Source organism: Galdieria sulphuraria, assembly GCF_000341285.1.
Source record: "Galdieria sulphuraria unplaced genomic scaffold scaf_27, whole genome shotgun sequence".
In the NCBI taxonomy this organism is placed as follows: Eukaryota; Rhodophyta; class Bangiophyceae; order Galdieriales; family Galdieriaceae; genus Galdieria; species Galdieria sulphuraria.
Genome location: NW_005178448.1, coordinates 103003 through 115845, shown reverse-complemented (window position 1 = coordinate 115845; position 12843 = coordinate 103003). Strand labels below are relative to the sequence as shown.

Genomic DNA, 12843 nt, shown 5'->3' with positions numbered 1-12843 from the left:
GTCAATGTATCGAAACCATTATTACCTTTGGGAGGTAAAACAGTTGTTGATCACTGGTTGGAATCCTTACAAAGATGTGGCCGAGAGATAGCTTGCACAGTAATAGTCACCAACGCCAAATACTACGAACAGTACCAACAGTGGCTCAAACAACTCAACCATTCCAATCTTCAAATACAAGTAATAATGAATACAGTAACTAGTAACGAGAATAGAATGGGAGCAATAAGGGACTTATGGCTAGCAGTGGAATACTTACATAACCACAACTTGGAAAAAGTGAACAACTCTTCCTATATAGTTATAGCAGGAGATACTTTAGTACCTTTTTTGAATCTGCAAGACTTGTTGACCCAGTTTTTACAATCTCTTCACTTTTTGGACTCTTTGGTCGTAGGTTATGAACCCAAGAACAAGGAAGACTTGTGTAGAAGAGGTGTGTTTAGAGTACAACCTACTTCGAATGGCATTTGTGCTCTCGATGTAATAGAAAAACCTTCCCATCCCAGTGAGGCTCCTTCTTCTATAGCTTCCATTCCCGTATATCTTTTCTCTTCCTATTTAAAGCAAGATTTGGAAAAATATATATCGAGTGACCCAACTCAACTAAGAAATATGGATGCTCCAGGTCATTTTCTCTCGTGGCTGTGTTCTGTTCGTAGAGTATACTTGTACATGACTCCTTATCGTTTAGATATTGGAAATCTAGCACAATATCAGGAAGCATTGTGGTTTACATCATGTTGCTTTCTTAAGGAAGCCGCGGGAAGGTTTATTTATCGAGAAAGTAATAGAGAAGATTGTGAAGCTTTAGATGACGATTTCATTTATTTCAAACCTAAAGGTCGAACTTGCAACGAAAATGCAGTTGGAAGAGCTTTACCTCGAGTAGGTCTTATTGGCAACCCTTCAGATGGATACGGAGGCAAAGTTATTTCCTGTACCATTGAAGGCTGTGGATTTGCTCAAGTCATAGCTGAACCAAGCGATACTTTTGGAATTGTTCCTCATCCTATTCACGACTCTTTCGAGTTTTCATCTTTAGCAGAAATGAATGATGTGACATCGTCTTGCGGATTTTATGGTGGTTTGCGGTTGTTACAAGCTGCTTGTGTTGTATTCTATCGTTTATGTGAACAGAAGCATGTCATTTCACGAAATTGTAAGTTGCATTATTCTTCCACTATTCCACGTCAAGTAGGCTTTGGTGGCTCTTCTGCACTCATTGTTGCTTGTTTTCGATGTTTAGCAACCTTTTATCAAATCCCTATGCTTCAGTTAGCACCCTTGGAAAAGTGGCCTACTATTATTTTACAATGTGAAACTGAATTACTTTCAATATCTGCTGGGTTGCAAGACAGAGTGGCTCAAATCATGGAAGGTGTCATTTATATGGATTTTTCAGAGTTGAAACAAGGTTGTGGTCAATATGAAAGATTGAAGAAAATTTCATTGCCTGATATGTATCTTGCTTGGTTACCTCAAGGAAAGTTCTCGGGTACTATTCATAGCAACTTGGGTGCTCGTTGGAGAAATAAGGAGCCTTTGGTATTACAAATCATGCATTCCTTAGGTGAACTTGCAGATAAGCTTCGAAAAGATTGGAGAGAGAAGAATGAGTTGGATTCGGAACAATTGGCCAATTATGTGGATACCAATTTTGAATATCGTAGACAATTGTTAGGAAACCAAGTCATCGGACGAGGCAATTTAGAAATGATTCAATTGGCTCGTCAAGAAGGATGGGCTGCTAAATTGGTGGGTAGTGGTGGTGCCATTCTTTGTGTGCCTAAGAGACCTGTGCTGTACCAACCTATATGGAAAATTGAACAAGCTTTTCGAGACAAGAACTTTTCCTTTTGTAAACTTCAAATTGCCTGGTGAATGGATCCAGTCAACAACTTGAGAACAACGTTGCCGATAGGGGTGTTGACGGTATCCGATAGAGTTGTACGAGGAGAGTATTCTGACCTGAGTGGTCCAGCTATAGAACAAACTTTATCACTGTATTTTTATGATGAGCTTGAGTTTATTCGTATGGCAGTTGCTGATGAAAAACTACAAATTGAAGAAAAGTTACGATATCTTTGTGATGAGTGTCGGTGTTGTGTTGTTTTTACTACGGGTGGCACTGGACCTGCACCTAGAGATGTGACTCCAGAAGCTACTGTTGCAGTTTGTGATAAACTTTTGCCAGGTTATGGTGAAGCTATGAGAAATGTGTCGAGAGAAAGAGGAGTTGTGACAGCTATACTTTCCAGACAACAGGCAGGTATCCGGAATAAGACACTCATAGTCAATTTACCTGGGTCTAGTAGGGGAGTTCGTGAGTGTTTGGAAGTTGTTTTACCCACTGTGTCTCATTGTGTTGAATTGTTGCAAGGAGAACCTGTTCTGCATCCCTTTACTACGGGAGGCGACCAACCCTTTATTCACCCAGCATAACTACAATAACCCCTGTGTTCTTAGAGCATTGGAAAATCGGACTGAAAGGTATTCCACTTCTTGGAATAAAATATTTCATATGTACTTGATTGTTTGGCTTCCTTTTTGGAAAATAGCTCATCACTCCACATGCCATGAAGTCCATGTGGAATGGCAATAGGCAACTGAATCGTACAAATAGGGCCATCTATAAGCATCCAGTCATACAGCACTCTCAAATTTCAACTATCATACTTACTTTGAACTCGCTGAGCATCTAAAATGGCATAATAAGAGCGGTTCCGTTTACCATCATACACCAAAGTGATAAGATATCCTTCATCTTCAGAGCTCAACTCTCTCTTCGACGAGAATCCTTCTTTAGGAATAAATATAGGTTCTACAGCAAATTCAAAAGGCTTGGGAATCCACATATCGACTGCTCCATCGACAAGATTAACCTTTGCAACTCCTTGAATAGGTGAAACTCGTTGACCTGCATTGATACCGACATAAATGATATGATGCCGTTTTCCAATACAATTGGGATGTACAATAGGAAATTCAACTTGTCTATCCAAAATAAGACTCTCTTCAATACATTTACCATTGCCTGATAAATCAACTCGATATCTATACAAGCAAGATCGGGGAACTTGGCTTTCATAGTCTATTTGCTCCACTACGCTTTTGTTCTTTGCTTCACTGATTCCTCCCAAGAACAAATCAGGTACTCGAACCACATCGATATTCATCTCTTGTTCTTCCTCAAAAGCATTGGCAAAGTGAAATACAAAGCCACTTTTGACATGGAGTTCTTTGACAGGCGCACTTGAATGACGTGGAACTAGAAACAGTTTAGCAGGTCTCTCCTTTCGGAAGCTCATGCATTCGGCTGCCGAACATAACCCTAATACAAATTTCCAAGGTGTGAAATCGATTGGCCCTTGAAACAGGATATAATAATGGGGCGTGATAGCGAAATCATGATAAAAACCGAAACCAGGAATACGAACTTTTCTTTGACTCAACAAAGTAAAGTTTTCATCCCATTCGTAAAATGTCAGTTGAGAACTTTGAACACCCAATTGACTAGAAAAACCAATCAAGCGTCCGGTATCCGTTTCTATTTTAGGATGCGCTGTAAAATTGGACATGATAGATGTATCGAATCTCTTTTCACCCAAAGTTATCAAATTCTATAATCAAACAAAAAGTTGGCTTAAAACATGAAATAAGAAACATCTTACTCCTGGGTCCAGTTCATAGGGTAGTCCACCTTCCCATAGAGCCCATAGTCTTCTATTCCATAGTAACACATTTGTATTGGCCACATTTTTCATTTGGATATTCAATACATTCTTCAACCAACCACCTGGAATTTGAGTTCCAAAAGTTCCTCTAAACAAGATTCTATTTGCAGCAGACTCCTTCATGTATCCTTTTGTCCTCACAAATCTATTGCGAAACCATATCTTTTTTTGGTCAAAAGTGATAGCTGCCACCATTCCATCTCCATCCCAAGGATGACGAACGATATCTGAACCAACTCGAAATCGAGCAGGACCCACTCTAAATAGAGTTCCTCTTATATCCACAGGTAATTCACCAGTCACTCCATTTTGTTCATTATTCTCCAAGTCTATTTCAATATTTATCTCTTTCTCCTGGTTTTCCCAACCACGTAACCAGGCTTGTCTATCCCAACTATATTCTTTTCTTTCAGCTTCGTGGGATGTTGGTTTCACTTCCACAGAAGAATGAGACAATGTTGAGAGAGTCACCCAACTTTGCTTTTTATTCTTATGAAGTCTCCATTTTTGATATATATTCCTTTTATCAACTTGTATTTGAAACTTTCTCTTACCACAAGTATAAACTAGAGTTGAAGAAATGTAACCACACGAAGCACACGAATACGACATTCACACAAAAAACAATATCCACCGGACAATTTAGAATCGTTATCCGAAGGAAATGTTATTTATGGTCGTCATTTCTTTTGGCTTTGAATAAGATCCTTATTCCTGTCTTGTTTTGAATGGTAAAGAATGAATAGCTATCATTTGAAAAGTTGAGAAAATTTCTTTCCACTAAGAGTTGGAATAAGGAGAGCCAACTTTTGGGACCTGTAGAAAATAACACATAGGAGAGGGTTAAACTGTTCAATAGTTGCGCACCTCTCTCTTTTTTTTGTACTGTCTCCGTTCCAATACCAACTTATGAGTTGTACAAACTACGGAGAGAATAGAGCTTTCCTTTGGCGTTGTGGTCGAAACTTGTTTCAAGACGACACTCCAGCTTATGGCAATAAGAGTAGTGTTGATGAGAATAATGTGGTTTGGACCTGTTTAACATTCCCAGAAAACTTTCACTTTCCACTTAGAGCCTTGGAAACTACTTGGTCTAGTATCTTTTTGGTGGATAATCAAGGCCACCTGTTTTATCGTGGTCCTTACTTTTTGCAAGATTGGACTGACTATCCCTCTTCCATTCAAAACCAGTCCCAGCACTCTTCTTCTTGGTTACCACTTGTGAACCCTGATATTTGTGATATCCAAAGCTTGAGTGCTTCTTCTAATCTATTGGTGTTGATTGCTGACGGTGGAGCAAAACTGGTAGTGTTTCCTTCATCGAATATCGGGTCTTCATCACCTAGCCTCCAACATTGGTCATCTTGGTCTTCGGATTCCACTATCTGTTATTATCAAAGTGTGGCAACGGGTCGAGATCATTTTCTAGTCATAGTTGATGAAGGCGATGTATATGGATGGGGAACCAATGACTATGGGCAGTTGGGTATAGGTTGGGAGATTCAAAGTGACCAATCTGTACATATTCAATGCAAATATTCTCATCAACTGACAAGAATAGAAGCCATTCCATCCAAGATGGCACAAAAAGTGGCATGTTGCGATATGAGTAGCGCAGTGTTATTAAAGAATGGCCGAGTTATTGTATTTGGTAACAATCTTTATCTACAACTTGGGACTCATTTATGTTGTCCTATTCAACTACCACAACGACTGGATACATTTTCTGAGGACCATCCTGCATTAGATATTGCACTGAGTGGTTGGCAATTGGCTGTTCTTGGTTGTCAAGGAGAAATATGGATAAGTGGTAAAGAACCCATTCATCCTTTGGTCGTTCATTACTCTTCTTCACCATCATCATCATCATCACCTCCTATCACCATCCAATGGCTACCTTTTTCGTCCATATTAACAACTCATTCTTTCCTAATAGCAGGAAGAAGATATTTCCTATTACAAACTCCTAATGGTTTACATGGTTATGGTAGTGGATTGAAAGATCATATTCTATCTCATCTCTCTACTAGTAGAGAAAAATGGATTGCAATCAAACAATGGACCTATTCAACAAGACAACGAATAATAGTTTCAGGAGCTGAAAATGATCTAGTTATTTATTACGAAGAAAGAAAAGTTTGAGACAAAATGGGAGATAAGGCACATCCTTGATGAAGTCGATAAATGCACGACTGCATACATCCATACCAATGAATCAGTGCAGCTATCAATACACAAATATGCATCAAATTATGACTGTTGAAAAACAAATCAAACTTTCCAGGACTGCATCTTTCAGGTAGTCTAGTAACAAAGAAGAAAGCACCCAATAGATAAAATGTTGCCATGATAAACATATATTGGGCATGATGCATATATTCCACATGACCAAAACCGTGAAGCCAACCTGCATGGAGAATAGGCAATCCACTTACAGTTCCAAATAATACAAAAACCAATGCACGAGTCAATCGATTATGAGGTGCATCAAATGCCGGATATAAAGTGACTCCCAATGTCAATAAGCCTGCTATAGAAATGACAATATTGTATCTTCTAGACAACTCTGGCATACAATACAAAGTATAATAAGTACCCACTAAGGAATGACCCATAGTTAAAAATACAATTCCGGCATAGTCCAAACGACTAAGACTCTTAAAGCAACTTTCAGAAACATTAAAAAACATATGAAATATTGTAGAACAAAACAGACAAACGCAAGCTCCTGTCAATAAGAAAAGTAATGCGGTCTTATGTTCATCAATAACCTTCCAAAAGACTTGAGATACAAAAGAGTCTCTGTCTGGTGAAAGCTTATGACTCCAACTGGCATCCAAAAGTGTAAAAGGAAAACTTCTGAAAAATAAAGAGGAATCTTGAAAAGCTGACCAGTATCTTTCTACTGAAGCTGCACTCAAGGAATAACTTGAAGAAGCTAATCTACAAGAAAAATGAAGAAAACCGAGAAAAAACTTTTTGGTTTCAAGCAATACTCCAAGAAAGCCACTCCAAGCGTCTAAAGAATAGGTTTCCAAGCGACTAGACAATGATGGGTTGGTGCCTGAAACAATATATTGTTCCAAAGAAAGTGGTTGCTTCAACAGACTAGAAAGGAAACTCAAAGTAAACCAAGTAATGCCAACAAAAATAAAGAACCCTATCAAGTGAGTATAGATATTCATAGTTTCGTTGTGCAGTCCAAACAAAGCACTCTTTAGACTATCCCATACACTCATAGGTACTCGATAATAGTTACGAATGTATTCATTATCTTGTAACCAATAAGGTGTTTTTTCAAAATGTACCAACTTCCAGAAAGAGTTTTCAGTAGGTGGGCTTTTGTTGGATGATGAAGACATCATCGAGTCACAACCTCTTTTCCAAAACAATATTCCAACGCAATGTCAATAGATGAGGTCGATGATTCTTTTCTCTCAGGAAAAGAATCTCTCAAAAAGATGCAATCACTGTCATCCATAAAGAAATATTCTTTTACTCTCAACAAATTGAAAATTCACTTTACGTTACATCGTTGCTTATCATAGACTATACAGACTCAATTTATAAGTCCCATCTATCAGAAAAGTTTGTCTCTGAACTTTCTAAAGTATCCAAGGAGTATTTAGAAGAAAAAGGTGAAAGAAACCATTCATTTGCTGAACACTCATCATTCTGACCTTCTTGACTATCAGGCCACTGAGAAGTGAGACTGTTCAAAACATTAGAAGAAAACCCAGGATGTTCAGACACATGATCTAAAGTCTTCAATGTCTTGTTTAGAAACCTTTGATGGTCGTATTTCTCAAAACTCAATGGAATACTCGGATAATATGCTCTCGTCTTTGACAACAGAGACTCTATAGCTTGGAAATAGCAAGATTCTGCCAATTTATGTTTCAATGGAAGTACATTTGTAAAACATTCAGCTTTAGAATAATGAAGAAGATTTCCTTTCTTCATACTGTACTGCGCAACTTCAATATATCCACGACTTGGAGACGTAGACAAGAGTTCAAACAAAGAACCAGAAAAAGGAGGTACTGAGAAGGAAATCTTGCCCAACTTGGTAAAATGACCTTTCAAGGGTTCCGCAGTAACTGAAGACTGCAGAAGGGAAGTATCGTGTCGTTTCTCAGACTGCTTCGAATGACAAAGACACTTGTCTGACGCTAATTGACAAAGAGCACAACTATGTTCTACAGAAATGGTTACTGTCTTAAGACAATGATTGCGACTTTTTTCTGCTTCAAAATAAGTAGTAGTCGTTTGAATTGTTTTGGTAGTAGAAATATGCTAAACACCATAAAAAAAGTTCAATTCCATATCTTCAAAGTGTGGATTTTTCATACCTCAAGCAGTAGCCAGCTCCTTATCTTTCCTTCAGATCTGATAAACTTTAAGTGGTTGATAATGAAAAAAGATGCTCAAAAAACAAAAAGATACCTGTAGGAGATAAAACTTTTGCAAGTCAAAAACCAGGCGACACCAAGCAATTTCCACTTTTCCTTTATCAATAAGTGACTGATTGAGTGGACCATAACACTATTTCGTGTTAAATAATGAAATGAAAATTTGAGAGTTCCTTACATAACATAAAGCAAAGTTTCCGACAGTTTGGCTGGGAATGATCAAAACAATATCTTTTCTTTGGTGCCAAGACTCAATCGATTTGTATGCGAAAGTTGCCTGCACGGGAGTCATTCGTTGACGAACAACTTCGGCTGAAAGACCCTTTTCTACATCCTCTTCAAGTAGCCAAGCCATAACAACGTCATTTTCTAAGAAAGCAGCGGGTAAACGGTAGGAAAAACCACGCATGACGGCTAGGAGGAATCCTTTCGCACTTTTTCCAAAAAATTAAGGAGCCACAACACTGTTGAGAATTGCGGAATTTCGGCGGACATTTCTATATTTAGAAAATTTAATTTCTTCGTGATCTCCAAAAGATTTTACTGACGAGTCGCCAGAACATGACAACTCTTCGACACAATGGAAGAATCTTTCGTTACTCTGACTTCTTTTGGACGTTTATTTAATGCCACTTGGAAATGCTTTCTTGTTTTTATTTCCTACGAAATTATGAAAGGTTCGAATACCAATGAACACATGACTTGTTATAAGTGAGACACAGAATAGCACTAGAAATACTGAGACAAGTCTTCTGAAAACACTAAGTTTGGATAGCGAGGACAGCATAAAGGAAAATTGAAAAGAAAGTGCCTATTCGAAGTAGTTCAGCTCATTAGTAGGAAAGAAAGTTAACTCCTAAATGCATGTATTCTAACGTTGCGAAGTCTCCATTTGCCATAAAAAGCAAGTTTTTATCAAAAGCATGAAAAACGATTTACCGAGATTCAGTCAATTACAGGACTGTAGGAAAGAAATTCTCTTTTTGTTTCACCATGTAGGAAACGATTTACAGGCAATTCATTACAAACTTGATCCAATATATGGAATACTTGCAAAAAGTATTGAGATTTTTTTAAACTAATACAAACAAAAAAAAATAACAAAAGTTTTCAAGATAAATAAATCCTTAAGCAAGAAATATTTGCTTCACGTAGCTAACTTCAGGGAAATAAATAGGGTAATATTTTGTCATATTCTAAAAGAGTTCAATACCAACAACAAAGTTACCGAATTCTCGAAGCACCTGCTAATATGAAATAAAGCAAATAATTTCTTTCAACAAAGAATAATTGAATAAAAGCGTTAATTTTTCTTCAAAAACGGGATAAATGAATTGAAGACTTAAAGAATTAAACCAAGCTTATTTTTGGAGACAGAAAAAAGATATTTATAAATTTACATGATCATATTAATTTGTGATAAAACAAGCTAATATTATTAATTGTTTTTAATTATTTGTCATGTAAACACAAAAAAATTTTGGTCATGCCTGCTTTTAAAAAGAAATTAATTTGCAATTGCTGAAAAACAAGCCTGGTCTTCTAGTGTTTAAAGTAAGAAGCGTAAAGGTAGCCTTGTATGCAGGCTTTAATTTAAGATTGTGTTGATAATGTGTTACAAAACTTTTGATCAGATTAATTTTTTACTGAAATGAAAATTTTTCTTTTTTCTAGTGAACTTGATTTTTTGACAAATACTTTTTAAGATCATTTCTATTTTTAATTTTTTGTTGCAGGCATATTATTGAGTTGTTTAAGAAAATGTAGTTTTGAAATTTAATATGGCGAGATGTCTTAGAGTTGTTGGTTACGTTGTAGCGAGAACGGGGCCATTGTTGTTTTTTGCTCCAATATTTTTATTCAAATTTACGTATTTAAAATTGTTTGGTATTGAATTCTCAAGGTTGTTGTGGTTGCTTTGAGAGCGTAATGAACTTGACTTTTAGGAATGCAGTTGTTTTAGATGAGATTGCAAAAAAAATTTTTTCTTCACGTGACTCATTTATTTCACATTAATACGAAAATTTTGAGAGAACCTTAGTTACTATTTTGAGAAGTTTGATATTCACTTCTTGGCGGAATTTTTGGGTTTGTTGCCGTTGAAAATCAAACCGACTGGAGAAATGGACAGAGGCATCGAAACCTGAGAGACTTCAGCAAACTTCTTGAAGAGGACGGGTTTCTTTGGAGACCTTGCAAAAGTCTTTTGGCCTTGGGAAAGTTGGTTCCTGACGATTGCACCCGAAGTTATAGCGAAGATGTTGAATGGTGTGCGTTGTTATCAGTTGTGGTTGGTTGTTTGCCTTCAAGCGCGTGCATCAAAGATGCACACTTGAGAGAGAGAGAATATTTCTTCTTTGCTGTCTCTTTTTTTTGTATTTGCTAAGCGTTCCAGTATCCAAGGATCTCTGAAGCACTGATGAGAGAGCTGTCCAGAAATTGGTGATAGACTTCGTAGAATGGTAGATGTATTTCTGTGGATCATCAAAGATTCGAGTTCAATGAATATTCCTTGCACAGCATAAAATCCTGACAAGGAAGGATTTGACAGTTGTGCATGAACGGAATGGTCATTTTATACGATGATTCCGCGAAAGATAGTAAAGATATTGAAGTTTTCCAGAATGTAGGAGTTTTGGCTGAGCGAGAAACATTTCAAGGTCCTGCTTGTGAAGCTCTTAGCTCCTAGTGAGGAATTTTTTTGAATGGATGAAATTATGTGATTATAAGTAGGAAAGCTTTTCCTATGCGACTCTGTGATCAAAGAATAAAACGTCAATAGACTCTGTGCCGATGAAACAAGCCTTTATCAAAGAGAAAAAAATACTCTCAGCTGTTATCCTCACTGTCAAAACATTCCCATGTTCTTGAGTAAACGACTTGATGATGAGGGAAACCGAAAGTAAAACATTTCCACTCATTTTCTTACACAACAAGAATGAAAACTTTCTCATGTCTTCTCTACGCTATTGTTTCTGCAATTGTTCACTATGGATTTCTAAATCAGTTTAGTCCATTCCGTGATACAAGGACTAGTGTAGTTGATTACAACTAATCGTGTCAATATTACCCAAAGTTGCAACTGCTGTCTAATTCTGAGAAGACTTTAAAAACCACTACGTACAGAGCGGAATAGACTTTCTGCAGTACGAAAGCCAAGACTACAAATTTCACTTGCCTTCGCATCCCATAGACCCAAAGCTGAATCTGCCTTGTTCCAGCTATTTACCAGTTCTGCAATAAAAGAGTTTGTCATTTTCTGACTATCAGATGAGTCTGAAACCCAGTACAATTCCGAAGCTCTATAAACTGAAGCAAGGGCAAAACGTTTAGTATACCACGAACCCTTTTTCAACGAGGTTAAACTTTGAAAATACTAAAAGCAAGGACGACCTACATTTGTCGATTTATCTTTTGTTGCATGCAAAAGCTCACCAATAAAATAAAACAGGCGCTTAGTTGCGTCAGGCCAATTTTGTGGTAAGTGTTCCAACGCCATTGCTCTAGACCAGTGAGGCTGAAAAGGTCCACTCAATTGAAATCTCTTTTGCAAAACGGCGATGATAACATCTTTGCTCTCCAAATCTTCGTTTGCAATCTGGTGTGCATAAATTGCAGCCTCTTTGTCTGCGTCAGTATGATGAAACTCAATCAGCTCTATGAGACCTCTTTCCAGTAACCCTTTCGCCGCCTGCGACAAGCCAAGATCTTCGACTGCTTTTTTCACAGCGCCACTGGTAAATCCATAGGCAGGTACATATTCAAGACTCTTTTGTAAAAGCTGTAACTTTTTAGGATGCATAGGCTTCATCGAAGACGGATTCCCAAATCACAATCTAAAATGCAATGGGTCATCCAAATCGAATAGAAATCAAATAGAAATATCCGACTTCTCTTGCTTCAGGTTGTCTCAGCAGAAACTCAATATTCATCACATCCATTGCCCGGAATCGAATGTTACTGCTGTTTGACAAATACTCTGAAATTAAAGCGCATTAAGGAACTGGTGAATCTCAACGAGCGTTATTAGCTAATACTAAACAACTGATCCCAGACTCGATCTATCAAATCCTATACTGCGATTTCGGAAGAACAGAAATTTCCAGAAACAAAATAATATGAATAAGAGATAACTTTAGAAAGCAGAGGACCAAATATTTTCTCTCTTCCGACCAAACGATTAAAACCAACTTGAAATATAAATAAGACTATGGAAAAACATCCATTGGTACTGCAAAAGCGTATTCAACAATTTTGCCAACAACTACAGTCCCAGGCTGAAACTGTACTTTCAGTTCTCTCGAAGCCCATTCCTTCAAAGTCCCAAAAACTTCTTGTTGATTAAACATACCTGCATTGTATATTACTGCTGCAGGAGTATCGGAAGATTTGCCATTTTCTATTAATCTGAACAATGCCATCAAAATGCACCCGAAAAGATAACAAACCGTTGTACTTGCCTCTGTGCAATTTCTGATAAATTTCTCGTTGCCATAACGAATACCAATGTTTCTGATTTTGCCAATAGCTTTTACATAATTTAAAACAGTGAACCTGCTTTGAAAAGGTCTTTCCATGTACCTTAAAGTCCAGCTGTGACAAGTCATGCCCGGTTGTTATAGTCAAACTTTTACTCCAATTCTTATGTGTCAATGGAATGCCGGCTAAAAGCGGAGCTGCAAAGACACTAGAAA

The 12843-nt window shown here is 37.4% G+C and overlaps 7 protein-coding genes across 7 annotated transcripts; 2 read left to right on the top strand and 5 right to left on the bottom strand.

The window, feature by feature from the left end:
- Nucleotides 1-165: 165 nt before the first annotated feature.
- On the top strand, nt 166-1970 carry Gasu_33990 (uncharacterized protein). Its single transcript, XM_005705660.1, has one exon. The coding sequence runs from the start codon at nt 187-189 to the stop codon at nt 1882-1884; it is 1698 nt and encodes a 565-aa protein (XP_005705717.1). The 5' UTR covers nt 166-186; the 3' UTR covers nt 1885-1970.
- A 12-nt stretch (nt 1971-1982) lies between these two features.
- Gasu_33980 (9-cis-epoxycarotenoid dioxygenase, neoxanthin cleavage enzyme-like protein) lies at nt 1983-4385 on the bottom strand. The gene is made up of 3 exons (XM_005705659.1): nt 3675-4385; nt 2684-3623; nt 1983-2632 (listed from the first exon to the last, which is right to left on the bottom strand). Exons 1-3 carry the CDS (start codon nt 4347-4349, stop codon nt 2466-2468), a joined length of 1782 nt encoding a protein of 593 aa, XP_005705716.1. The 5' UTR covers nt 4350-4385; the 3' UTR covers nt 1983-2465.
- Nucleotides 4386-4595: 210 nt separating this feature from the next.
- Nucleotides 4596-5780, top strand: Gasu_33970 (regulator of chromosome condensation (RCC1) family protein). The gene is made up of 2 exons (XM_005705658.1): nt 4596-5570; nt 5674-5780. Exons 1-2 carry the CDS (start codon nt 4647-4649, stop codon nt 5734-5736), a joined length of 987 nt encoding a protein of 328 aa, XP_005705715.1. The 5' UTR covers nt 4596-4646; the 3' UTR covers nt 5737-5780.
- Nucleotides 5781-5784: 4 nt separating this feature from the next.
- Nucleotides 5785-7195, bottom strand: Gasu_33960 (uncharacterized protein). Its single transcript, XM_005705657.1, has one exon. The coding sequence runs from the start codon at nt 7100-7102 to the stop codon at nt 5858-5860; it is 1245 nt and encodes a 414-aa protein (XP_005705714.1). The 5' UTR covers nt 7103-7195; the 3' UTR covers nt 5785-5857.
- A 21-nt stretch (nt 7196-7216) lies between these two features.
- On the bottom strand, nt 7217-8615 carry Gasu_33950 (uncharacterized protein). Its single transcript, XM_005705656.1, has 4 exons — nt 8328-8615; nt 8184-8282; nt 8090-8134; nt 7217-8033 (listed from the first exon to the last, which is right to left on the bottom strand). Exons 1-4 carry the CDS (start codon nt 8556-8558, stop codon nt 7302-7304), a joined length of 1107 nt encoding a protein of 368 aa, XP_005705713.1. The 5' UTR covers nt 8559-8615; the 3' UTR covers nt 7217-7301.
- Nucleotides 8616-10854: 2239 nt separating this feature from the next.
- On the bottom strand, nt 10855-12045 carry Gasu_33940 (uncharacterized protein). Its single transcript, XM_005705655.1, has 2 exons — nt 11547-12045; nt 10855-11495 (listed from the first exon to the last, which is right to left on the bottom strand). Exons 1-2 carry the CDS (start codon nt 11958-11960, stop codon nt 11256-11258), a joined length of 654 nt encoding a protein of 217 aa, XP_005705712.1. The 5' UTR covers nt 11961-12045; the 3' UTR covers nt 10855-11255.
- Nucleotides 12046-12184: 139 nt separating this feature from the next.
- Gasu_33930 (uroporphyrin-III C-methyltransferase) lies at nt 12185-12675 on the bottom strand. Its single transcript, XM_005705654.1, has 2 exons — nt 12598-12675; nt 12185-12556 (listed from the first exon to the last, which is right to left on the bottom strand). Exons 1-2 carry the CDS (start codon nt 12642-12644, stop codon nt 12358-12360), a joined length of 246 nt encoding a protein of 81 aa, XP_005705711.1. The 5' UTR covers nt 12645-12675; the 3' UTR covers nt 12185-12357.
- Between the last annotated feature and the right edge of the window lie 168 nt (nt 12676-12843).

Coding starts and splice junctions, on each gene's coding strand:
- Gasu_33990 (XM_005705660.1), top strand. CDS start 187: ATGAATACAGTAACTAGTAACGAGAATAGAATGGGAGCAATAAGGGAC.
- Gasu_33980 (XM_005705659.1), bottom strand. CDS start 4,349: ATGTCGTATTCGTGTGCTTCGTGTGGTTACATTTCTTCAACTCTAGTT. Junction 3,624..3,674: donor CCTATGAACTGGACCCAGGA/GTAAGATGTTTC, acceptor GTTTGATTATAG/AATTTGATAACTTTGGGTGA. Junction 2,633..2,683: donor AGATGCTCAGCGAGTTCAAA/GTAAGTATGATA, acceptor GGATGCTTATAG/ATGGCCCTATTTGTACGATT.
- Gasu_33970 (XM_005705658.1), top strand. CDS start 4,647: ATGAGTTGTACAAACTACGGAGAGAATAGAGCTTTCCTTTGGCGTTGT. Junction 5,571..5,673: donor AAGAACCCATTCATCCTTTG/GTCGTTCATTAC, acceptor CTTTCCTAATAG/CAGGAAGAAGATATTTCCTA.
- Gasu_33960 (XM_005705657.1), bottom strand. CDS start 7,102: ATGATGTCTTCATCATCCAACAAAAGCCCACCTACTGAAAACTCTTTC.
- Gasu_33950 (XM_005705656.1), bottom strand. CDS start 8,558: ATGCGTGGTTTTTCCTACCGTTTACCCGCTGCTTTCTTAGAAAATGAC. Junction 8,283..8,327: donor GAAACTTTGCTTTATGTTAT/GTAAGGAACTCT, acceptor AACACGAAATAG/TGTTATGGTCCACTCAATCA. Junction 8,034..8,089: donor GGAGCTGGCTACTGCTTGAG/GTATGAAAAATC, acceptor TATGGTGTTTAG/CATATTTCTACTACCAAAAC.
- Gasu_33940 (XM_005705655.1), bottom strand. CDS start 11,960: ATGAAGCCTATGCATCCTAAAAAGTTACAGCTTTTACAAAAGAGTCTT. Junction 11,496..11,546: donor CAAAAGATAAATCGACAAAT/GTAGGTCGTCCT, acceptor TCGTTGAAAAAG/GGTTCGTGGTATACTAAACG.
- Gasu_33930 (XM_005705654.1), bottom strand. CDS start 12,644: ATGGCAACGAGAAATTTATCAGAAATTGCACAGAGGCAAGTACAACG. Junction 12,557..12,597: donor GCACAGAGGCAAGTACAACG/GTTTGTTATCTT, acceptor GGCATTGTTCAG/ATTAATAGAAAATGGCAAAT.